Source organism: Anolis carolinensis, unplaced genomic scaffold (assembly GCF_035594765.1).
Source record: "Anolis carolinensis isolate JA03-04 unplaced genomic scaffold, rAnoCar3.1.pri scaffold_12, whole genome shotgun sequence".
Lineage (NCBI taxonomy): Eukaryota > Metazoa > Chordata > Lepidosauria > Squamata > Dactyloidae > Anolis > Anolis carolinensis.
In genome coordinates this window covers 11,408,947-11,435,764 of record NW_026943823.1, presented here as the reverse complement: position 1 = coordinate 11,435,764, position 26,818 = coordinate 11,408,947, and the positions used below count along the sequence as shown (strand labels likewise).

Below are 26,818 nucleotides of genomic sequence, written 5' to 3'. Positions count from 1 at the left end.
TTCTTTATTTTAATTACCTAAGTCAACACAGAGGCCTCTTAGGTGTGTTTCCCATTAATAGGATTCTCCTTGTGCAAAATATGAAAGTAAAATGAAAACTAAAGATTTCACCCTCCTGCACAGGAAGAGCCCATTTGAAGCAGAACAAAAATTATTAAAGTATTAAAAATAATAGATCTAGCAATTGTTTTTGGGTTAGACTCGGCCAAGGATGGATAGACTCAGCCAAGAAAGCTCAAATTCCCAAAGTTTGCAGGTCCTGGGTTTGGTAACAAGGTGCCTCAGAGGTCACTCTTTCATAGGGTCACCATTCAGTTCAGTGTGATTTCTGGACACATAATCACAACACCAATAAACAAGAACACGCTTTGGTTCTTTCAAAGCCCAAGGAAGGGAAACACCTGACTTGAAAACATGGATGTTTCAATGTCCTTTTGAATAAATCAGCCTGCACTACCACTGCATAGTCCTAATTTGCTCTTGTTTGGTTCCCAGCACATTATCCTGCTTCTGGTCCATTACCCATGTTGCACAAGTTGTCCTTCCCATACAATTTGAATAGCTCCACTTTTGCCTTGGAGTGGTGACATTGTGTGATGCATTTTAAGATATTTTAATATTTTGTTCTGTTATGCATTTTAATCTTGTCTTTTGTACTGTGTTTTAATTGTATGTTGAACTCTGTTCTCTGGGCTTCATCCCCATGTAAGCCGCCCCGAGTCCCTTCGGGGAGATGGAGGTGGGTTATAATAAATTATTATTATTATTATTATTATTATTATTATTATTATTATTATTATTATTATATTGTATGACACAGCAAACAAAATAGATATGCTGGATTTCGTATCACAAAATCACAAGTCGAACACTTCCCAAGTGTCTAGGACTGTGTGATGTATTTTCAGATTATTATTATTATTATTACCGGTATCCCCATATAGCTGAAAAAGGAGCCAAACCATCGAACCTTTAGCAACTGAAATATTATATTACATCAGCAAAGCAGGAAGAGGGAGGAATATAAAAGCTGAGTATCATTTGTGGAAGATACCAAATGCAAAAGCCTCTTTTTTGTTTGGAGAAGTCATGAAAGTCATTATTTTGCAGTGGTTTGAGCATTTTATTATGACCCTGGAGACCAGGGTTCAAATCCCTGATCAGTCATGAAGAACTAGTGAGTGAACATAGGCAAGTCGCACTCTCTCAGCCACAGAGAAAAGCAAAGGCAAGCTCCTTCTAAACAAATCTTGCCAAGAAAACCTCATGATAGTTTCATTTTCGAGTTTCTATAAGTCAGAAATGACTTAAAGATATGCAGCAGCAGTAACAACAACAACAACCAGCAAAAAAACTTAGAAGTGCCATGGCTTCTTGAAGTTCAGTTATAAAAGCAATGTATTATGTTGACATAGTCACACATATAAAATGTATGTTATTTCAATAAAATGTCAAAACATGTCTATACATTTCACATTTCTTCATATCAAAATACCTAAGCTGAAAGATGGGACAGTTTCTCGTGCTGGAACACATTTCCATCATTTAATTACAGCCTGTTACATTGATATATTTTCTATGTAAATAAATAGAGAGCACTGGTGAAGGGAATATTATTATTTATGATTCCTTTAAAAAAATGATGCATGGCATGAAATTACATAGCTGTCAGCACCTTTAATATTGTTTCCCCATTTTATTTTCATTGTACAAGTGCCGTCTGCGCAAAAGAAAAAAAGATCAACAAAAGAAAAACACTTTGATAACAGGGTTTTGTTTCAACCGTTTAAAATAATGTAGCATGTATATGAAATAGCTATTTGCCCGTGCAGGTGTTAAAATACGATTGCTTCATGTTTGTTGCTGACAAAGATTGAGAGAAAGAAAAAAAGTTTTGCAAGGTTTTTAGCCTGCTCTTCCAAAGAATGCTGGTGCCTCACCTAACTATCACTCCCATGATCCCGTATCATATGTAAGGCTGAATGAAGCTCTCCCAGAAAATGTTTGCAGGCTGGACCATAGTTCAAATGACAGGCTGCACAGCAGTACCTTGGATAGCTCCAAATGCTCCACAGAGCATGTATCCCTATTTATTTATTTATTTATCCTGTCGGAAGTAAACAGAGGATACAAGTTGCAATGTATTTAAGAACACAAACAAAGTTTTATTTATTTCGTGTCAAAAGCATTGTACATTTCAAATAATGGAAATAAAAATAAAATTTAAAAAAAAAAGAAAAAAAGAAAAAAAAGAAATCACAAGCAACTAAATAGTTTTGGACCAAAAGCGGGCGACAGCAACCGCATTGTCTGTAGCTTTAAACAACTCCTCCTCCGTACATGAGGCAGGGCATTGTGGGCAAGCATACATATGCAGAGTTGTTTGTTCAGCTCCACAGTCACACAAGGTGGAGGATTCCTCCAGGTAGTGCCACCTTGCCAGATTGTCTTTTGATCTGCCCACTCCGCTTCTGAGTCTGTTCAGGGACTTCCAAGTTGCCCATTCTTGGTTTGCCCCTGGAGGAAGAACCTCTTGGGGGGCCATCCAGTTAGAATTGCCAGGTTTAGCTGCCCATTATACTAGATTTCCTTTGACCAGAAGCTGGCCACTTGGAGTGCCTCTGGTGTCGCTGCGAGAAGGTCCTCCATTGTGCATGTGGCAAAGCTCAGGCTGCATTGTAGTCAGTGTTCTGTAGTTTGCTCTTCTCCACACTCGCATGTCGTAGACTCTACTTTGTAGCCCTGCTTCTTAAGGTTGGCTTTGCATCTTGTGGTGCCAGAGCACAGTCTGTTCATCACCTTCCCAAGTCACCCAGTCTTCTGTGTGCTCAGGGGGGAGTGTCTCATCCGATGTTGGCCACTGATTGAGGTTCCAGGTTTTAGCCTGCCACTTTTGGACTCTTGCTTGCTGAGTTTTTCCTTCGAGTATCTCTGTCAATCTTAGCAAATTATTTCTTGATTTAAGGTGTTTGCATGCTAGCTGATATCCAACCAGGAGATGGGCCGGAGATGTTAATGTCTTGGTCCTTTCATTACTGGCTGTTACTTCCCAATGGAAGTCAGGTGGTGCAATACCGGCTAAACAGTATAATTTCTCCAGCAGCGTAGGGCATAGACATCCTGTGATAATGCAGCATGTCTCATTAAGAACCATATCCACTGTTTTAACATGGTAAGATGTGTTCCACACTGGGCATGCATATTTATTTATTTATTTATTTGCAGTATTTATATTCCCCCCTTCTCACCCCGAAGGGGACTCAGAGCGGATCACATTATATACATATAGGGCAAACATTCAATGCCCATTTACACATAGAACCGAGACAGAGACAGACGCAGAGGCAATTTAACCTTCTCCTGACGGGATGTTCGATTCTGGCCACGGGGAGAGCAGCTGCTTCATCATCCACCGTGACGGCACTTCCTCATTCCAATGTCATAAATTAGTTAAATTTGCCTCTCCACTTTATAAGTGGTACCTTATTTCCTACTTGATAGATGCAACTATCTTTTGGGTTGCTAGGTCAGCAACGAGCAGGGGCTATTTTTTATTTTTTTAATTGACGGGTGCTCACCCCACCACGGACTGGTCTCGAACTCATGACCTCATGGTAAGAGTGATTTATTGCAGCAGGCTGCTCACCAGCCTGCACCACAGCCCGGCAGAGTAGCAAAGCGCAAGGGCAGATGTCTTCACTCTGTCTGGTTGTGATTCCCAGGTTGTGCCAGTCAGCTTTCGTATGATATTATTTCTAGTGCCCACTTTTTGCTTGTTAGTCAAGGAGTGCTTCTTGTATGTCCAGGGTATCTGACAAGAATTTGGTTACAGTGGTGTCAAAACTTCATTCATTCTGCAGTGGAGATGAGCCCCTATTGAGCCCCTGTACTATTTATTCTCCTTTTCCTATGGGAAAATCTCCATCAACAATGGATAAATCTGCAAAAGGAAAGGACAATATAGCAACTGGTTCTCATCAGGGAGGAAAGCTCCTGAGCAAGAACTTGCAACGGGGTCTTATTTGTGTTTCCCTCTTTCATTCCAATTGGAAACGGAACAGACCTCCATTGCTGATCAGACTTCTGGCTCTTAAGATAGGAAGACAGGGGACATTACTTAGTTACGCATCTGTAACTGATGTGGAATATTGACAATAGTCACTAAGCTCAATGCTCCATATTGATTGCTTCCATGGCAGGACTGAATTTATCCGGTGAAGCCAAGCAGGGTTCAGGGCTGCCCGTTTAGCTCCAAATAATAGGTTTTTATTCCACCTAATTCCCAAGCATGTTATTATGAATAGGAACCATTCATTTGGTGATTTTGTTGGCTTGCCTTCCACCTCTGAATCAATGAGCCAAGAGAAGCTGCGACTGAGATTGGCACGAATCAATACAGGCCTAAGGTTTTCTCCAGCCAAAGAAGTCTCGGGTCTTTATCGTCTCCTGCGAGCTTCAGCCACATCTGCTCTTGGTTCATTTATTGAAAAGTTACTGACATCTTCTTGAGGTGTAGCTTGCTCTCAAGGGAGGGGAGACTGGGGTGGATATTGTCATCTTTCCTGTTCATTTTCTCCATCAGCATTGCCACAGACATTTCAAAAAGTGGGCAATTCCCCCACCCCAGCCATCGTAAATCACAAAGTATCTTGTTACTATATTCAGGCCACAACATCTCATTATCACATGATAATTATAGGACCTGGGAGAGGATTGAAAACCCGAATGTTTGTTAACAAGCCAATTAAAAAATAAAATTACTGTCTGTGGAAAGCTGTAATGGTACATTGACAACATATGACTGACCTGGTTAAGTCACACAAGTATATTGATGTTCACTATTAATTTGGCTTTCCCTTGCAATCTGAAGTTTTGAGAGGTTAATGTGGAAAATAGTTGTATCATCCAGATTATTTTCAGCTTTGCAGAAAACTGGAGGAATTATTGGTAGCATTTCTAAAAATCTTAGAATTTTATTTTATTTATTTATCATGTCAGAAGCGAATTGAGAATACAGTTATAATGTACAGAAAAATCACAAAGAAAGAGAAAGAAGAATGGATAGGGAAAGTAGTAGATATCATGAACATGGACAAATTGACAGGGATACTCTCACGATCACAAGGGAGGATTATAAAAGAGATGGACTGGTCCCTCTTCATCAAGTGGTTAAAAATCAACAAAGTAAAATGGGCAATATAGAAACAGGAGAGGACCGAATAATTAAAATGGACAATGCAAATAGATTACTACCGCTTTTGGACATAAAAAATTAGATTATTAAGGAATAAATAGAAGAAGAAAGAAATAATTTTTATACCACAAAGAAGATTGGAAGGACTTATCACCCCTTTTATATATTTTTATATATATATTTCCTTTTTTCTTTCTTTTTTTCTTCTTTTTTTCTTTTTCCTTTTTTTTCATTATTTTTTATATTTCATACTTTCCTATCTCCTTGGATTGTTCCCCCACTTTTATGTAAAAGAAATCTATCTTCTCTATAATAAAAATTATTTTTAAAAAAGAAAAGAAAGAAAAATCACAAAGTTTAAAACTTGTAGTAAAAGGTAAAGGTTTTCCCTGACTTAATGTCCAGTCGTGTCCGACTCTGGGGGTTCGTGCTCATCTCCATTTCTAAGCCAAAGAGCCGGCGTTGTCCATAGACACCTCCAAGGTCTTACAGCCAGCATGACTGCATGGAGCACCGTTACCTTCCCGCCAGAGCGGTACCTATTGATCTACTCACATTTGCATGTTTTCGAACTGCTAGGTTGGCAGAAGCTGGAGCTAACAGCGGGCGCTCACTCTGCTCCCCGGATTTGAACCTGCAACCTTTTGGTCTGCAAGTTCAGCAGCTCAGCACTTTAACACACTGTGCCACTGGGGCATTATATAACTTAGCATTATACTAAATTTCCTTTGTCCAGAAACTGGCCATTTGGAGTGCCTCTGGTGTCACTGTGAGAAGGTCCTCCACTGTGCATGTGGCAGGGCTCAGGCTGCATTGTATCAAGTGATCTATGGTTTGCTCTTCTCCACACTCGCATGTTGTGGACTCCACTTTATACCCCCATTTCTTAAGATTAACTCTGCATCTCTTGGTATTAGAGCACAGTCTGCTCTGCATCTTCCAAGTTGCCCCATATTTTGCGTGCCCAGGAGGGAGCTTCGCATCTGGTATCAGCCACTGATTGAGTTTCCAGGTTTTAACCTGCCACTTTTGGACTCTTGCCTGCTGGGGTGTTCCTGCGAGTATCTCTGTAGATCTTAGAAAGCTATTTCTTGATTTAAGACATTGACATGCTGGCTAATATCCGAACAGAGGATGGGCCAGAGATGTCCATGCCTTAGTCCTTTAATAACTGACTGCTACTTCCCAACGGATACCAGGTGGTGCCATACTGGCTAAACAGTATGCAAACAGTAAACAGTATCTTAGAAATAAACATAGTTTCATTCTTCAAAATATGCAATTATATTATAACATCTCCCATAAGCATATTTATTTATTTATTTATTTACAGTATTTATATTCCGCCCTTCTCACCCCAAAGGGGACTCAGGGCAGATGACATTATATACTTATATGGCAAACATTCAATGCCCATATACACATAGAACCGAGACAGAGACAGACGCAGAGGCAATTTAACCTTCTTCTGAGGGGATGTTCGATTCTGGCCACAGGGGGGAGCAGCTGCTTCATCATCCACTGTGGCGGCACTTCCTCATTCCAACATCATAAATTAGTTAAATTTGCCTCCCCACTTTATAAGTGGTACCTTATTTCCTACTTGATAGATGCAACTATCTTTCGGGTTGCTAGGTCAGCAACGAGCAGGGGCTATTTTTTATTTTTTAATTGATGGGTGCTCACTCCACCATGGGCTGGCCTCGAACTGACCTCATGGTCATTTATTGCAGCAGGCTGCTCACCAGCCTGCGCCACAGCCCAGCAAATGACCTTCGTTAAGAATTCCATGGCAGACCGTGATGGACCATTAAAGAACTCTACTGTAACGGGTGTGCTGACTATTTATTCATCTGTTCCTGTACTTCCTACGTACTATGTTTAGTGGTATCTTTCAAGACACTCAAACCATCACTTGTTTATCAGACCCTTTCAATTGCAGATGCCGGAAATTGCAGATGTCAGAAACTGAAACCCAGACTTTCTCCATGCAAAGCATGTGGTTCCTTCTTGAGCCCTTCTGTTGCCTTTCACCTGTTCTCCATCTACATTTCAAAAGAACCGAACCACCAGGAGCGTTTATAGTTGATGTGTGTGTGTGTACTAAGATTACCTGAGATTATTGTTGTTTCTTTTGTCATAGAGCTCTGCACCTTGGACTGTGGCAGCCACGGCGTCTGTGCCAGAGGAATGTGCCAATGTGAAGAAGGATGGATAGGCCCCACTTGTGAGGAGCGGACGTGTAATTCCCACTGCGCCGAACATGGGCAGTGCAAAGACGGCAAGTGTGAATGCAGCCCTGGATGGGAAGGCGATCACTGCACCATTGGTGAGTTTTGAGAGGTCCTAAACCAAATCAGTTTCTCTTAGTGGAAGGAAGGGCTCTAGACAGAGAAATTGCCAAAAGTTTTCAGCCAAGTTTATGTTTCTGGTGGAGTGACACCTCAGACAAATAGGCTGATGTAGCTCCTTTTGTGGGACATCCTTTGAGACATTTAAAGAGCGCAGTAATGTCAACCCCAAGCTGAACATGCCCATCTCCTTCAACCTTTCCTCCTATGTGTTGAGCCTTGTAGAGAAGACAAAGACAACTTACCGGAGATTAGTAGCTTAGTTAGTAGCTAACTAAACGTATCAACAGATCCTAGTATTAGCTGTCAATAGATGGGAAATGTCATTCCCGTTGTTGAAAAATAATGTCTATTTCTCATTGCCTGGCACACCTTGATCTCAGCTCCTTTACTTGGACAAAGCCCCATTTAAGACAATGGCACGTCTTACTGAGTTAATGCCCTTAATTACACTGTGTATACACAAATCATTTAGCACAAGTTAGGAATGTAGAGAACATCTAAAGCAGTTTCCCTTGCAGGCTGTATTCATTTCATTTGCATTGGTTATTTGCATGATTAATACTTAGAAAACTTTTAGTGCATTCAGCTAGGAATAAGTGGATATGAATTTAGTTCAAATGTATTTTTGTCGTATCCAAGATGGATAGAGTTTGTTTGAAAAAACATGAATGTGGAGAGAGACCAAATTGAATAGATTTGTCACCCAAGACCCATGGTGTGAGTGTCCCATTCCTATTCAACCATGATATTACTTAGTAGATCGTCACCTTTTAAAATCTGAAATGCTTCTCCTCTTTGACAGCAACAGAAGAGACTAGGATAGCTTGAATGTTACTTCTTTGTTTTTCAAGAATGTGCCAACATTTGCAACACTTGGGATGGGAAAGAGTTGAGGTCCCAGAAAGCTGAAGTGTAGGAAAAAGTAAATCTGAAATTTAAAATTAAATTGTCATCTTTTTCCAGAAGCTCTAACACAGTCATGGGCAAACTTCGGCTCTCCGGGTGTTTTGGACTTCAATTCCCACAATTCCTAACAGCTGGTAGGCTGTTAGGAATTGTGGAAGTCCAAAACACCTGGAGAGCCCAAGTTTGCCCATGCCTGCAGGCTAGCTGCTGACCATGAGAATGTATATTATTTTAGACTGGTTTTGGTCCATAATATGCTGTTTAATCACATTACACTGTTGATATGATGGTAGGGCAGCCAACTCTATATCATTGTCCCAGAGCTGCCACTATATGTCACAGGCAATAATAAATAATACCTTACAAACACACACACATACACACACACACACATATATATATATAACAAACTCTTCGTCCTTCATTTGATTTTTCACAGCCCTTTCTTGGCACAGGCATATATCATTTTAAAATATATCTGTATGTCCATCGATCTATTCATGTATTTCTATTTATCTACAAAACACAAATACACTTGTGTGTATTTTTATTTGCCTTTCTTCAGTCAATATATAATTATTGCTATAATTATTGCTACCAAGTGCACTCTTGGTATTTCTTTGGGTTTGGTTCCAGTACCTCCTTGGATACTAAAATTCATGATATATACAATGGCCATAGTAAATTGGTATACCTCATATTAAATAGGATTATAGAAAGGAGAGAAAAATGTTTTCATGCATTGGATGGTTGAATCCATGAATACCGAATCCATAGATGCAGAGGGTCAACTGTATAACTTCTCTTGCGTTGCTGTTGCAATAGCTTTATCACAGGCCAACACACATTTTGGTGCCTCAAATGCTAGCTCAAATGCTGTTTCTTGGTACATTTGACCTGCTGATTGGAGAAATGGCACCAGTTTTCCCCTATCAGCTTTAGTTTTTGAAATACAGAACGTATGCCATCTGCTCAGCCATAGAAAACCATGATAACTATAATAATAATAATAACAATAATAATAATAATAACAAAAACAACAACAACAGCAACAACAACTTCTTCAAACATCAAAGACTCTGGCAGAAACCAGTACAGGTGGTCCCGGTGGTGACTGGCACATTGGGTGCTGTGCCAAAAGATCTCAGCCGGCATTTGGAAACAATAGACATTGACAAAATTACGATCTGCCAACTGCAAAAGGCCACCCTACTGGGATCTGCACGCATCATCCGAAAATACATCACACAGTCCTAAACGCTAGGGAAGTGTTCGACTTGTGATGTTGTGATACAAAATCCAGCATATCTTTCTTGTTTGCTATGTCATGCTATGTTGTTGTGTCAATAATAATACAGCTTTATTTGTATTCTGCCCTATCTCCCTGAGAGGACTCAGGATGGATTCCAACATAGAATGGCAAACATTCAATGCCTATATCCAAGAACCTAGCGCTGATGCAGTCTCTCCAATGCAATTTTTTGAATCAGTGTCCCCAAATAACCACAGGAACATGCCTAAGAACTAAGACACTAAGAAGCCTTTTTCTGGGCTGTGGAATAACTATGAAAGTCAACGTTTAACCTCCTGCCCAACTAGTAACCAATTCTGTGAGGTTTCACCTAGGTTAACTCGCTGGGTTTACACAGAGCTTTGATATACTTACTTCTTGAACTGAATCTTGGAACTATACAGTTTCTATACTATACTGTTTCTCCTGCCTTGTTTCTGAGCTGTGTGGTCTGGTCTGACAACTGTTTCTCTTTCTGAGGAATATGTCAGGAGTATGTCTTATCCTCTTCCACAGATGCAACCTGAGCTCTGACCTCTAACTATCGTAAATCTCTCTCCTTGGCTCTCTGGTTTAACATTTTTCCTCCAGTTCAATTTCTGTTTTCTTTATATGCTCACCTGCAAAACTTCCCCAACTAATCTGATCCTTGGCGCCCAACTTTCTATCACATTGCTTTATTTAAAATTCAGCACCAGCCCACCTTTAGCAATATGGATTCTCTCTCCCCATATATAAGCCTGAACACATCCTCATTGACTAAATTAACAGTCAAACCAGTAGCATAAATATATTTAGCATTTACCACATATTTCCATCTTTCCAAAAAATCCAAATAATTTGCCTATTTTTTGCACAGAAACACAAAATATTTCCAACAATTGCATTAAGTTGGGATGGGAAGCTCCATTGGTCATGTTTTATTTTTCCTTGCAGTAAATCCTAAATGATGCCCGGATGGTACCCAGCTCTGATAAACAGGGTTTAACACACGGGAAGAAGCAAATGTTTAAAGCCGAAACCAAGTCCCGTTACTAACGAGAGTCCTTCTAAATAAGCTATTATAATCTACAACACTGTGTTTAATTGGTATCTTTCTAGATGGCTGCCCAGGTCTGTGTTATGGTAATGGAAGGTGCACCCTTGACCAGAATGGATGGCACTGTGTCTGCCAGGTGGGCTGGAGTGGAATGGGATGCAATGTTGTCATGGAGATGATGTGCGGAGACGGCACCGATAACGATGGAGGTACAGTCAAAGAGTTCCTCACTCCCCACAAGTATTAGGTTGGATAATTAGATCTGCCGCATTGTCTGTTTTGCTGTGTTCTTTCTATGCACTTTCACAGTAAGCATTTTGCCCAGAAGCTCTTGCTCATTATGGTTTTTGTGCTTTTAATGGTGGTTGTACAGCACGACCCTTTATTAGGATTGGCACCTGCACTTTCATTGATCAACATGAAGTCCTGGAACGTATCCCTTGTGGACAGGGAGGTTATACAGTTTTATTGTTCAGTATAATATTACCATTGGTGGTTTTATATTATGCTATCTGTTGTACTCTAGCACTGAAACACCTTTTAACCCAGCACCACATCAGACTCCAATAGTTCAATCTAAAAATGTTTATTGAAGAAAGCAGGTAAAAAGGGAAAGTGGCATTTTCAAAAGGATCAGAAGAATAAATAGCAAATACCAGATAGCAGTAATCCAAAAATGCCAAAGCACATCAAGTCAAGAGAACCAAAACCCACTGCTGTACTTCAAACATAAATCCATAAACAAGAAAACGGGAACTTTTCCAAGGTGAACGCTTCAAGGAAACAAAGGCATGGACCAAAACAGGAAACTTGAGAATACTTGAATCATGAACTTGAGAGCAGAGACAGGAGAGCCATCCTTCCTCTGAGAGGCATGAAGCCAACTCCACCTGATTTAAGCCTGTCCAAGTAGCCATGAGATCATGCCAAATGCACCTGGTCTCATCAAGGTCTTATCACAGATTCTCTGAGAATGTCTAATTTGTCTATTTTGCACTCCCTCCATTCTTAGGCATTCGGTGATCAATGTACATGGGGTCTAAGATAAGGCTATCAGAGTTTTTCATGGTTTGGGTCTGTTATATCTAAAGACCACCTTCTCCTTATGATCCTCATGCAACAATGATCTCTGGGAGCATTTATTTATTTAGTTAGTTAGTTCGTTTATTTATATTCCATCTCCCCCAAAGGGGCCTCGGGGCGGCTCACAGAAATATCAAATAAAAACAATAACAGTATACAGTACATCAATGGACAAAAAAACATGCACCAGTTATAAAATCTGAACATTAGCCTATGATATAAAAACATGCTTAATAAAACATAGAATTAAAACCAGCAAGGTTACAGTAATAGATAAGCTAAAGTGCGCCTTATAAGTTATGAATTCAGGATAACAAATAAAGTGCAGCAAATTCATTTGGAGTCAGTTAGGGATGAGAGAAGCCCTGAGCTAATGTCAAGTTGCCCAGGAGTAGTGCTTGATATTCCTTCACCATCTGAGACATGTCTAGATAAATATCATAGCTGGGCCTTCTTAGTCATGATAATAAGATTTATTTTACTCCTCCACAAACCTCATTTAGCCCATTCCTTATATTATATAGCAGAAAAGACTGCTATATAATATAATAATAACTTTATATTTATATCCTCCATCTCCCCAAAGGGACTCGGGGCAACTTATTGGGGACAAGTCCGATCCAACAAAGATTAAAACCAGACATAGATTAAAACATATCTCAATAAAATCAACGACATTATAAGAAGACAATAACGTAAAAACAGCATCACCAACAGCCAACAGTCTGAGCAGTAACGAGTATATGTTTTAATATCATCCAAACTAAAGTATATCCACTGGTACAGGAGCAAAGCAATTCTGAGTTTATTTATTTATTTATTTACAGTATTTATATTCCGCCCTTCTCACCCCGAAGGGGACTCAGGGCGGATCACATTATAACACACATAGGGCAAACATTCAATGCCCATAAACACATCAAACAGAGACTGAGAGACACACGCAGAGGCAAGTTAACCTTCTTCTGAGGGGATGTTCGATTTGGGCCACAGGGGGGAGCAGCTGCTTCATCATCCACACTGACGGCACTTCCTCATTCCAGGTCGTAAATTAGTTAATCTTGCCTCCCCACTATATAAGTGGTACCTTATCTCCTACTTGATAGATGCAACTATCTTTCGGGTCGCTAGGTCAGCAACGAGCAGGGGCTATTTTTTATTTTTAATTGACGGGTGCTCACCCCGCCACGGGCTGGCCTCGAACTCATGACCTCATGGTCAGAGTGATTTAAGGCAGCTGCTCAACAGCTGCGCCACTAACCTGTTTTTAGTTAGTTCCTAAGCTGATTTTATTGGGTTTGGGTTTTTATGTTATGCATATGAGACAGTGTGGGGTCTCCACATGGGACCAAAAAGGCAACATTGAAATAAAATAAAATTAAAATTAAATAAAGGCTACACTATAGCATCTTACTCAGTGCAGACATGGAATTCTACCTCTGGGGCATGTAATTTCACCTCCCAATCGTTTGTGTGTGTGTTTTAATATCATTCCTATCATATTAAAGGCACATTCTTTGGCCAAAATGTCTCTCAAGCTAAAACGGTGTAGCAGATGCATGCCCATGGAGTGCTGACTTGAGCTTGTGCAGAACATCTGCGCCGTATTGACACAGCTTTGCACTACCACTCAGTTGACGCTAACATCTTTGGCAGGTGCCCTTTGCAGCAGGGGCCTCACAGTCGGTAGTGAGATTCCCCCTTCATTTCCTCTTTTTTCATCTTCCCCATTGTTCTCCTTGCCCTCCCGTTGCTTCATTACAGCACAGCCACATGTTGTTCTCCGTCATGCATCTGTGGAAGCAGATCGCAGTCTTTGAAAATAAATATGTTAGCTTTAACAATACTGCAGGACTCTCTTTTTTGTTCATGCTACAGTAGAGTAACATATCTACCTCTTTCACCATTCCCTATTCAGACCCAAAGACCTCGTGGTTGACCTGGCTATTGTTTTGAAAGCAGCAGCAAACGTTCTGAAAAATTGACCAAAGTCTCTGTTGAATTTTGTAAGCCTGACATTCTCTGATTAGAGCCTCAGGGTCTAGAATAATGGCTCTACTTAAATCCAACAGCAGTAACCAGAACACAGATTGTGAGCAGGCTGTGTAAGGATCATTTCGCTTTTAAGTTTGCGGTACGCAATACACCATGGCTGAGCATAGACTGATACTTGATGTGTCCAAGCCTCCGAGCACAAATTTGTTCTATTTGCCAACTATCCTTGCTTAGACTGTGCCAGCTGGCTTTAGACGGGATCAGAAACATCCCAGATTGGACTTGAAGCCCCAACTTTGTTCCTAAAACAGTTATGTTTTATGCCACCCATGGATACCCACTTACATGCTCTAGCTCTTACCTCTGTCTGGCATTAGTGGTGTGCATTTGTATGGAATGGCTGTTCGTTTTCTTTAGTTTCATTCGTTTTGTATCAGTTTTGTATTTGCTCCCATTTCTGAAAATGCAGCACCTATATGAATGTTTGTCTTGCTTATGAAAAACGAAAATTTTTGGACCATTGGTGGCAATGGGAGGTCTTCCGAGCCCCCCTCCCCTCATTTTTTGAGCTAGAGGAGTGAAAATCGCCACACACAGAAAGCATTTCGACCCCTTTTAGCCCACCAACTTTTAAAATGTTTTGGTCTTCCTCAGAGTAGTATTGTTATAAATATTGATATTATTATTAACGCCCATTGGTACATATCAGCTGTAGTGGGAAATCAGCCCTCTGTCAGTACCTGCTTATTGTTATGTGGGCCAAAACGAAAGGAAAACTAAATCAAGCACGGTGACTGTGCAGCTTTCTCTTTCGTGTTGCCTTTTTGTTTTGTCTGCAAATGGCATCTCTCATTTCGTGCATCTGAATTGATGATACTAAACGAATAGATGAATGAAACATATGAAACGAATACCGTGCACATCACTATCTGGCATCAACATCTCCAGAATCAATTGAACACAAATTAGTATCAGAAAAAGAAAAAAACAAAACCCCACAGAGGTTTTGTGTGAAAGAAGAAGAAACTGTCAATAGCTATCCAACTGCTGGAGCATCCTCATCAACTTCTGACCAAACCCTTTCTTAAATTGAGACCGTTCTCAAACTGAATGCTTCTAACTGCCACATTTTAAGCCAATCCATTGAGCTGTTTTCCAAAGCAAAACCATAGAACAGACTTCCCTTAACTCTGAATGGTGTGATTCATCTGACCCAGATTTAGCTCAGGGCCACCCTAACCTTGCTGTAATAAAGAAATAAATGAGATGCCTACAATCCTATTTTCATCATAGCTTTCTGTTATGGTTCTTTCCCTATCCGCTCTCTGTTATTTTCTGCCAAACCGTTGGGATAAAAACGCAGCATGCACGCATGCAAGCTAAAGAAAAGAAATCAAAAATATTGTGTGGAAGGATCAAATATATAATTTTGGCAGTTTATTCAGTGCAAATTAAACTCAATTTAAAGGGAACGTCTTGAAAATACTGCATTTGCACATCTGATAATGGCACTGGAAGTTAATAGTGCTGTTGCTAAGGAAAATATTTAGGGAAACTATTTTAGGAGACAGGAATGGGGAATCTGTGGTCCTACCGGCTATTAGGAATTGTGGAAGTTGAAGTCCAAAACACCTGGAGGGCCCAAGTTTGCCCATGTCTGCTCAAGAGTCACCATAATGCAACCTGAAGACACACAACCACAATTCCGTAGATTTGCACATGCAACTACCATTGCATCTGAGGGTGGCAATGCTGATGGAAGCTGGCATCCAACAGCATTATGTGGCTTCCTAAGGTATCAGCTACCACTCCTGTTTGGGTGTCATTGGAGGATATGATAAGCATCCCCTCCATTTCTTAATCCATGTCATCTATAAGTATATTGAACAATGGTGCTTTGGAAAGAAGTGGAAGAAGTGCTGCTGTAGGATTCTGCCCAGGCCTGGAATAGATGCTCTTTGCTTTGTAATTTGCTCCATCAACTAGCACTCTCTGAGTTTGTTCTGTCAACTATCTCTACTATCTAGGCCACATCTTACCAGCTTGTCTGCAAGATTGTGAGGGTGAACCTGTCAAAGCCTCCCTGAAATCTGGACACACTACACCCACGTCAAATGTACCAAAATTTGTAACTATCAGAAAATGATGAAATTAGTCTGACATGATTATTTCTCTTTCTTTGTAATCACAGCAATCTTTCCTAACTGATTACAGATTGACTGCTGAATGATCAGCTCGGGAACATTTCCCAGTATCAGCATTGCACTGAATGGTCTTTAGTTACCCCCGTTTTTGGAAATTGGGGAAGTTGTCCAAGGATTTCACCTGTTCTTCAAAAATTCTCAGATTATTGGCAGAAGTTTAGATGCAGCCCTTGCCAGGTCACCAATTCAAACTTCCAGAAAGGGAGAAAAGTCTGTCTTTCCTTCCAATATCTCATTATCGTCTTCCTTTTTATGTTGACAATCTCACCCTTCTAAGGAGGGAACCTCAGATGTTATCTCCTATCTCTGTGTTCATGTTCCCTCCAAGCACTGCCTTGCCTTTTCTCTTCTCTTGGCCCCTCTTGCTCCCCATTGTTTTGTCCCTACCGATTCAGATAAAACTTTCGTTCAGCTTATCGTTCTTTCACATATAGATTATTGCACTGTATTATTTTCTGATCTTCTGTCTTGCATTGTAAGCCTCTTATCTCTGCCCTTAATGCTTGTGCTTACTGATCTGGCACAGCAATCCAACATGTCTCTCCCTGTTATTTCTCCCTTCACTGGTGCCAGTGCCAAATTTGTATTGAATATGAGATGTCACTCCTTATTTTCAATAGTCCCTACAATAATATCCTACCATATCCCCCTCTGATATTAGAAATGGAAAGAATATTCTAAAAAATGAATGGTCAACAACGTCACAAATCCTGATGAGAAAATCCTAGACTGATGAGAATCTTCATAGAACTACACAAATTGGGAAGTGTATACAAACTTTGAGGCTTATTCTATACAAATGTGTGCATGGTTGTTTCTCACAGAAAACAGTATTGTGTTCGGAAAAATGGGTAGAAAGTGCAATTTCATTCACAAAAGAAGCATCTACCAATTGTGTATAGAATAAGTCTCAAATCTACACATAATAAAAGTGAAAATCAGTATGTGTGTATGTGTCATGGGTGTCCACTCATACAAACAGCCTCCGGCCTCCACAAACAGGCTAAAGTTCCCAGTGCTGAGGAGCCACCAAGTCACTCTCTTCAAGGACATTGCAGGTTACAGTGAGCATATCCCAGTGCTCCTTTCTCTCTCCATTTGCATGGCCCCACCCACTGCTTCTCCCTTAACCCTTTCCTGCCCTTTTCCTATGGCATACAGCGACTGAACATACTGGAGAGGTTTGGAGAGAATTCACCATGATTTATAGCAGTTGTATGGACTGGGATGTATAGTTCACCTGGAATCTAAGATAACTCTGGACCGCACCAACGATGGACTTGGAACTAACTTGGCACACAGACTCAACATGGCCAAATTTGCATACTAGTAGGGTTTGGGGGTGATTGACCTTGACATCCAGGAGTTATAGTTCACCCATATTCAGAGAACACTGAACCCATCTAATGATGGATGTGGACCAAACTTGGCACACAAATTCAACATGGCCAACTGGGAACATGGGTAAACTTTGGGGGTGATTGACCTTTAACTCTGGGAGTTATAGTTCACTAGTATTCTGTGAGCCCTCTGAACCCCACTAATGACGGATCTGGACCAAACTTGGAAACAGAGTAACATATGACCAAACTGAGAATACCTAACATCCATTTCTAAGCTGAAGAGCCGGCAAGGTCGTGTGATCAGCATGACTGCATGGAGCACCGTTACCTTCCCGCCAGAGTGGTACCTATTGATCTACTCACATTTGCATGTTTTTAACTGCTAGGTTGACAGAAGTAGGGGCTAATATTGAGAGCTCACCCCGTTCCCTGGATTCAAACCGCCGACCTTTCAGTCAGCAAGTTCAGCAGCTGTGGTTTAATCGGTTGCGCTACTGGGGGCTCCTTAGATGAATGTATCTCTTAGGTGAATGTATTTTATTAGTTCATTTCTTAGCTGAACTCCTCATTGTGTGAAGAAAGGCTTCCTTAAATGTGTCTTGCCGTTTAGTTTGATATGAAGACCCTGGACCCAAGTATTATAGACTGGAAGAAAAACTCCTATTTCATTTTTCCAAGTGATGCTTTCTTTCTCTTGTGCATTATTCACCTACCTTTGTCCCTCTCCTCTTGTCTTTCTATTTTGTTTTGTTTTAATTGAGTCCAGCCTTTGACAATTGACTGGTTCAGGAGGAAGGCGTGTGCTATCCTTTTGTTGTTAACATGGTTCTAAAAAGCTTTTCCTTTATATTTTAATACTCTGGCTTGTTTGCTTTCATATTAGACCTACTTGGTGCTTTTTTTCACAAATGTTTGGAGTGGAAAGCAAGGTTTATATTAAATAAAGCAACAGCACACACATATGTATAATATCCATGTATTTGCTTTTCCTAGCTGCTTGGCTTGTTGTGTTCCCACGCAGCCGTCCCTTTGCCTCCTCCGTGACCCCTTTCTTGTCTTATTCATTTTCAGATGGCTTGACAGACTGCATAGACCCGGACTGCTGTCAGCAAAGCACTTGCTATGCAAGCCCTCTCTGCCAAGGTTCTCCTGATCCCCTTGACCTCATTCAGCAAAGCCAGCCTCCTTTCTCACAACACCCTCCAAGGCTCTTTTATGACAGAATCAAGTTCCTTATTGGCAAAGAAAGCACTCATGTAATCCGGGGAGATGTCTCGTTCGAGAGCAGGTAAGCCCCTTTCTTTTTGGAATAGATAGATGCTGGGCATGTCTTGGGCCAGACACCTCGGTTCTTAGATGATGTGATGCAACTCTGCATTGACGTACAAATAAAGATATCTCAAGGCAACCTCCATTACACTTCAATTTACCTGAAAACTGCATTATCTGAATAGAAAGATGCTAGGCATGCCTTCAGCCAAGTATGCCGGATTGTTGGGTGGTGTGATGCAATTCTGTTGACCCAAAAACAAAGACCGCCCGAGACAAGCTCTCATTGACCTGGATGTTTTCTGAATGGAAAGATGTTGGAGATATCTTTGGTCAGCCATACTTGGTTCTTGGATAATGTTATGCAATTCTGAATTTCTATTTACCTGAAGACTGTTTTTGCTTAATAGAAAGTTTCTGGTCATGTCTTTGGACAACCATGGTTGGTTCTCATACGGTGTGATACAATTCTTTATTGCCTCAAAAACGATGATGATGATGATGATGATGATGATACTTTATTTATATTCTGCTCTGTCTCCCCAGTGGGTCTCAGGCCAGTTTACAATGAAAGAATGGCAAACATTCAATGCCTAAATAGAAAATGGATTCCCTGAAGTACCAAGACACAAAACGACTACAAACAGTAGTATATCAGGGGGACTATATCTAGTCCAACCCCCTTCTTAGCAGGGGGTTGGACTAGATGGCCCATGTGGTCTCTTCCAACTCTACTATTCTATGATTCTATGATTCTATGATTCTATGATCAATTACAATGGTTTTTAAACCTAATATTAATAGACATATACAGTGAACATAAATCTGTTATATACACAAAGTCTTATAACAATGATAGCCTTCTGGCAAGCAAAATGTATGGTCATTCAATAAGAGTCCCAAAGAAGTAACCCTATATAATTTGCAATTTGTTTGAGGGTGCGGAGTCCTTACTCTCTTATGAGAAGAAGTTTGGAAGTTTGTAAATCCCAAAATCTATAAATAGATAATTCTCTACTGAGACTGATATGTGGAGCTTCCACTTCCGCTTCCTGGATGCCGACAAAAACATATCAAAACAAATCAAATCATAAGCAATAAAAGCATCAAAATCAAAACAATTGAAAATAAAAATGAAAGTTAAATATATAAACAAGTCAATTAAAATACAATTAACTAATAAATAGTTGCATCTATCAAGTAGGAAATTTAGGTACCACTTATATGTGGGGAGGCTAATTTAACTAATTTATGACACCCTAAAAAAATCATCCAGCAAGCGTTTGGAATGAGGAAGTTGCCGTGGCAGTGGATGATGAAGCAGCTGCTCCCCCTTTAGCTGGAATTGAGCATACCCTCAGGAAGCTGGAGAAGTTTAAATTGCCTCTATATCTTTCTCTGTTCTATGTGTATATGGCATTGAATGTTTGCCAATTATGTGTATATTGTGATCTGCCCTGAGTCCCCTTTGCGGTGAGAAGGGCGAATATAAACACTGTAAATAATAAAACAAATAATAATAATAAACAGTTAAACCATTAAAATGTGAGACAGTTTGAGGCTAGCCAACCGGGCTGAGGTAGATTTTCATTAACCAAGTCAAGATATAATTCACAAGTCCTAGTCCTCCTCCTCTCCATAGGAAAGAGTACATAAATAGGTTTTTTAAAGCTTCTTAAAGGAGAGGGGGGACAGGGCCATTTTTAGTTCTTTCGGGAGGGAGTTCCAGAGGTGAGGAGCAACCACGAAGAAGGCTCCCTCTCTCGTTCCCACCAGCCGCCCTTGAGACAGGGCTGGGACCGAGGGAAGGGCCTCCTCTGCACATCACAGCGCTCGTGTGACAGAGGCAAGCTCCATCACGCTTCTATTTACCTGGAAACAGATCAGAAAGATGCCGGGGATGCCTTGGTCCTTGGATGGTGTCGCACCTCGGGATAGCTTCACCTGCTAAATACACCAGACTGCACACAGAACGTAGTCTTTTTAGTTTATTAGAAAAAATAAAAATAAAAAGTTCTTAAAAGGCAAAAATACAGTTCCAAAGAATTAGCTGTAAAATAGTTCCAAGAGATTATTGCAGAATAAATCCATCCAAAACAATGCAGGAAATCACCAGAGTACATAAGGTCCCATAACATGAATAACAAGGCAAACAGCAAAGTCTCAAGATACAGACTGCAAGGTAATCCAAGAGAACTAGAGCTCTTGATACTTGGTTGGCAAAAGTTGCTTTGACAAAGATCTGCCTCCAAACCCCTGGCTTTAACAACAAAGCATGAAAGCGTTTCTCTGACCTCTGAACTCTCGCTTATTAGTTATTCTTGCACTTCGCCTAACCCGGAATTCCAGACGGTGAGCACGATCCAAAGCTCTGATCTTATCATTGCTATCAAGTTCAAACAGCGTTAATGCAAGCAGTTTGCTTAGTGGTATCAGTCTGAGAACCATCCTGTTCTGAGTCCAAATCTTGCACCTGGCTATTCTCACTTTCAACAACAACATTCCTAGCTGTGGGGAAATGAACATTCACACACTGCTCATCCTCATCTACAACAGAGTCATTTAGAACTGGATTCTGAACCCAAATCCAATAATCCTCATCAGAGTGATCTTGAACCTGAATCCCAGAATCCTCATCAACCTGAGGATCCAGCTGAGTCACAACAGATGGTGGAATTCCTTATTGAGCCAAAAACTCATAAACAAAGCCCAGGCCCAGTTACATAATTTCAATTGACCAGAAAATTATGTTTCCCAAATAAAAAGATGTCGGGATAGTATTGGGACAGTCATTCTTAAATACTGAATGTTGTCGTATTAATGTTTTTATTGAGCAATAACTCATAAACAGACCCCAGGCCAAGCTCCAGAACTTGAGCTTACCTAGAAAAATAAACGTGACTTGCCTCACCTGGGTGGCCGTGAGGAAAAATTACATACCTGTGAGTTTGTAATGGTTGTTGTCAATGAGGGAGGAGGAGAAGTATTGATTGTGGAGGAGTAGCTTCATGCTCCAAAAACAAGGTTACATATATTTTCCTCCTGAAAAAGCAGAGTAATGTTTGAAATATAGCGGCCTGTAATATTTTATACAGCATCCCATCTCCGGCAGCTACAATTTATGTGTTGGTGTTGGCAGCCTCAGATCATCTATAACATCTAACGGTTTCTTGTGCACTTTGGCCTGTAAATTAAATCTGTCGTTCTTAAACTTCATAGTACTGAAGAAAGTACATTGAGTGGTGTTAGTTGTGTGGGTCTGTTTGGAGGAAATAACCCACTATAACTGTGGGACAAGAGTCTGAAACTTTGACAGGTTCATGGAACAATAATATGCCCCAGTATGAGACTCAGGAAGGCTTGCAGCAGTTAGAAGAGATATTGCAAATGCAAAAGTGAAAAATATCACTAAATGATCTGTAACATTTAAACCAATTTAAATGCATAATAATAATAATAATAATAATAATAATAATAATAATAATAATAATAACAACAACAACAACAACTTTATTCTTATACCCCGCCCCATCTCCCCAAAGGGACTCGGGGCGACTTACATGGGGCCATGCCCAGACATAACAATATAAAAAGCGAACAATGCAATAAAACAAATCAATCAACAATAAAAACAACAATATTGATAAAAACAGTCATAAAAGGTCAGCATACAAAATAGGTATTAAAAACATGAGTTGAATTCACGGATCTGGGCCAAAGTGCATAACTATATAAAACGACAAAGAAACAAAATAGACACCATACTCACAATTCTGTAAGGCCCCATCCCCTTGAAACGTCAATTTTGGAGGCCTCCCAATGTCTTCTCCTATGTTCCCACCAGATAGACCTGTAATGCCGATGGGACAGAGAGAAGACTCTCCCTTTTTCCAGAAATAATATGGTCTGGAAGAATCTGAGAGAGTTTCAAGGGCCACACTTTGATGACCATACTATAAGGCAATGCTTCCGTTGTTTTTATTTATTTAATCAATGGATAAACCATTTACCATGCCTAGAAAGATATCCTAGAGTGGTCTCATACAGTTATGAGAGAAACCAAGTCCCTGATTAATTCTGTTTTTTTTTTTTCAAAGATGAATTTTAAGTACAAGGAAACAGAGAGCATTTGTATTATATGGTCACATACCCACAGTGCATTTTAATCTGCATTGTATTCTGTTTAGAGGCCAATCTAGGGTCTGATTTGAAAACTTTTAAAATGTTGCCACATTCACCCCAGCATCCCGCATGCCTGCGTAGATCAGGAGCCATCGATGGCAGCTCCAAGAGATGACATATGGTTTAATTGAGCCTCCGGGGAAAACATCTGCTCATAGCTTTAATGAGATGACACCAAGGTTTCCATTACAGAAGAGTTGTAGAATGTGCTTCCCCTGAATTTTCCGAAGACCATGACCTTTCAAATGCTCATGGAAACATAATTTGGCCCCTAGATGCCCTTCCATTTGTCCTCCAGCATGTCTGTTTATGGATATAAATGAAATTGAGGAACACATTCTGGTTTCCAGTTCTGGGTTTTACTGTTTAGTCTATTCCAGTAGTAGGTATCACATGCTCTTTCAGGTTCGGTTGGATTATAGTTCCCAGCAGCCCTAGATAAGATAATCAGTGGTGCAGAATGGGTGGAATCCAACACCATTTCCACCCATCATCTGTCCAGATCCTTACATCTTATGTCCCTGAAAGAGCTAGCAATTTGCCTATCTATTCTCTCCTTGAATTCATCCCCATGTCCTTTCTTTGGTCTTGTACTCTCTTGAGTCATTCAGGTTCTCCAGATACTTCTGAGCAGATATTGGCTACCATGAAATCTATATTAGGGGTGGGAAGAATATTTGAAAATATTAGAAAAATGATCAAAATTGGTTTATTGAGGGTCAGGACAATGCGATGAGGACAACCTTAGACAGGTAAAAATCTTCTCAGTTCTGTATGAAAAATGCACATCTGGGGGAGGGAGGGCTGAAGTATTTTCTATGAAGGTGGAAATAACACTTCTGGGGAAGAAATTTTATTTTCTGTGCAGAAATTTGTATTTTCTGTGCAAAAATCCCCATGTGCATTTTCTCCCCCCCCCCCCCAATTCAAGTCCTGATCTGAAAATAGTCATTGAAAACTGCACAGTTCTCAAGTTTCTTTTAGCAAGAAGAGAAAACGAATGGTGAACTTAATTGTTCCTAACGGTATTTACAAAGGATTTGTGTTCCCTCATGTAAGAACCAGCCTGGTGTAGAGATTTGAGCAATGGACTAAGGTCATCCCATGGTCTTCAAGCTCTGAGGCCATCAGATGACGTAAGGTCACCTCTGGTGGGACTCCATGGTGCCCCATTCCCCAAACACATGGAAAGAAAGCCTGAAGACCTCTATCAGGAATGGGTTGTTAATTGATTCCCAATGGAGAAAGATACGGGAAAGCAGAGAGAAGACGAGGAAAGACACGGTAACTACATGGGATGGCTGGCCATCCCAGAAGACAGGAAAAGATAGGAAAGAATGGGTTGAGAAAGTTCCCTCCATTTTCCCCTTTTTCCTATTTTCCTCCCACTCCATTTGATGATGTCCTCAGACTCTGGGAAAGAAGATATGAATCTTCTCAGCCATGGAAACCCGCTGGGTTTCACACTCTCTCAGCCCCAGAAGAAGTCAAAGGCAACCTTACCAAGAAAATCCAAAGATAATTTCATCTTATAGTCACCAAGTTGGAAATGACTTGAAGGCACACAAAAAAAATATATGGAGGAAAGATGTAGAAGAACACTGGGTCATAACTGTAGCCCAATGCTAGAGAAACAGAATCGTATTCAGCTGTTATGTTTAGAAGGTTACAAGGAGGTCAGGCTTGGCTAAAATTTGGGACACCAATATATAGATCTCCACATCTGTGCATAATTCAGGCGCCAACCAAATGCATTTTTAATTTATATTTGAATTGACTCAACGAAAGCAGCCTGAAAGGATCTGATGTTTATGTGGTAGTTGTGGATGGAGGGCCTGCATATTAAATTAGTTTACTGGCTTTTAGAAACATACCTCTGGCAATTTGCTTTATTTGCCGTCATACACATAAGAGCCAAAATTATTCCTGGCCTTGGATTAATTGCCCTCCCAAGGCAGCTTAGTGCAGCGTTGTCAATGGGGGGAAATTGATAAACCTTTCCAACCCTCTCCCTCCACTCTTGATGTATCTCTCTGGAGCCCTTAATACAATAAATTATACCTTTTAACTAAAATGGCCATTTGGTAGTTTTCCTATCAGAAGTGCACTTCAACGGTTAATGCCTTATCTGGAGTTGGCTGGTGAAAACTGGAAATTTATGCCTGAAACAACAGGAAAGAAATAACATGAGTAAAAGGAGACCGGCAGGGAAAAATATGATAATGTTGTAGATGCAATGTTACTGCCTAATAAATCAGTTTATTTACTAGGTTGGTTATATTATGGCTTTTTCCACAATTCATATTATAAGGCGTCCTGGGATTTTTTGAAAAAAATATGGAATAAAATGTGTTAAGCACATTTGTAATGATCTGCAACAGACCTTGCATTAGATATTACACTATTGACTTTTGCGTTTTCCTTCCTCCCAACACCATATTTTCAAAATTATTGTCTGATGGAGAAGACTATAGACCTTGTAAGCACTGCAACTCCCAAGATTCCATAACATCGAGCCATGGCAGTTAAAATGGTGCCAAACTACATTAATTCTCCAGTGTAAATGCACCCCTAGTTAACCCTATCTCATCTCACATTTTCATGCCCCAGTTCTTTCTTATCCTTCCACTTTCCCCCTTTGGCCTCATCTTAAATATTTCCAACTGATTTCAAAGTGAGCTTGCACCCAATAAACTAAGCAGTGAAAAGACAAGAGAGTGAAATCTTATCCTTCCCAGTTAGATCAGGCAAAGCATCCTGCAGCCTCTTTTCTCTTGTCTGTTCTTCCTCATTCTTTTTTTTTTTTTTTTGCTATATAGGGGTGCATCTACATTCTACACTGTGAAATTAATGTGGTTTGATGCCACTTTAAATGCCAGAGTTCAATGTTATGGAATCTTGTTCGCTGTCATTTAGTGAAGCACCAACACTCTTTGCCAGAGAGGGCTGAAGACCTTGTCAAACTCCCATGATACTATAGTATTGAACCATGGCACTTAAAGTTTTTTTATTGTGTCAGAAGTGACTTGAGAACATACTGCAAGTTGCTTCTGGTGTAAGAGAATGGCCGTCTACAGAGACATCGCCCAGGGGGGCAGGGGGTTGGACTGGATGACCCATGAGGTCTCTTCCAACTCTATTATTCTATGATTCAGGGAATGCCCAGATGTGTTACCATCCTGCTCAGAGGCTTCTCTCATGTCTCCACAAGCTAGAGCTGACAGACAGGAGCTCACCCCACCTCACGGATTCGAACCACCAACCTTTAGGTGAGCAGTTCAGCCGGCACAAAGATTTAACCCATTGCAACACCAGATTAATTCCACAGTGTAGATGCACCCTTGATCACATACCGATGTTTCTCAGCTGCACATGTACCATCTTTCTTCTATGATTATTATTATTGTTGCTCTAATATGCTCTGATTAAGAGCATATTAAGATTTCAGCGTTTGAGATCTTAAATCACCATATTTTAATGAACTATATGTTGCACTCTAGCCTTGAGACACCTTTTCACCCAGCACCGCACCAGAAACCAGTAGTACAACAATTTATTAAGAAAAAGCAAGTACAAAGGAAAAAGGGACATTTTCCAAAAAAGCAATAGGAAAGGAGCTATAAAATAGCAATATCCCATACACAAAAGATCAGAAGTCAAGATCACAGGCATAAATCCATAAACATGAAAGCTGAAACTTTTCCCAAGGTAAAACTCTTTGAAATAGGCAAACACAAGAAACATGAACTTGAGCGCTGAAATAGGAACCTGAACCTTTTGGCAACATTGTCTGCTCTGAAACACCAAGGAAACATCACTTAATTTAAGACCAAACTTGACCAAGAAACATGAGATCATGCTTCACACACCTGGTTTTCAAGGACTTTCAATGGAGTCTCTCTGACCATCTACTTAATCTATCCTTCACTCCCTCCGTGTGGAGATCTAATCTGATATC

The 26,818-nt window shown here is 40.3% G+C and overlaps 1 protein-coding gene across 11 annotated transcripts in view; it reads left to right on the top strand.

Moving 5' to 3' along the window:
• Positions 1 to 26,818, top strand: part of tenm1 (teneurin transmembrane protein 1) — a 365,598-nt gene that overhangs the window by 255,417 nt on the left and 83,363 nt on the right. For all 11 annotated transcript variants that reach the window (XM_062963661.1, XM_062963659.1, XM_062963658.1 and 8 more), the window contains 3 exons: positions 7,338 to 7,523; positions 10,847 to 10,993; positions 18,481 to 18,697. In XM_062963661.1, coding sequence (XP_062819731.1) covers positions 7,338 to 7,523; positions 10,847 to 10,993; positions 18,481 to 18,697 — 550 coding nt within the window. The remainder of the gene's footprint in view (positions 1 to 7,337; positions 7,524 to 10,846; positions 10,994 to 18,480; positions 18,698 to 26,818) is intronic.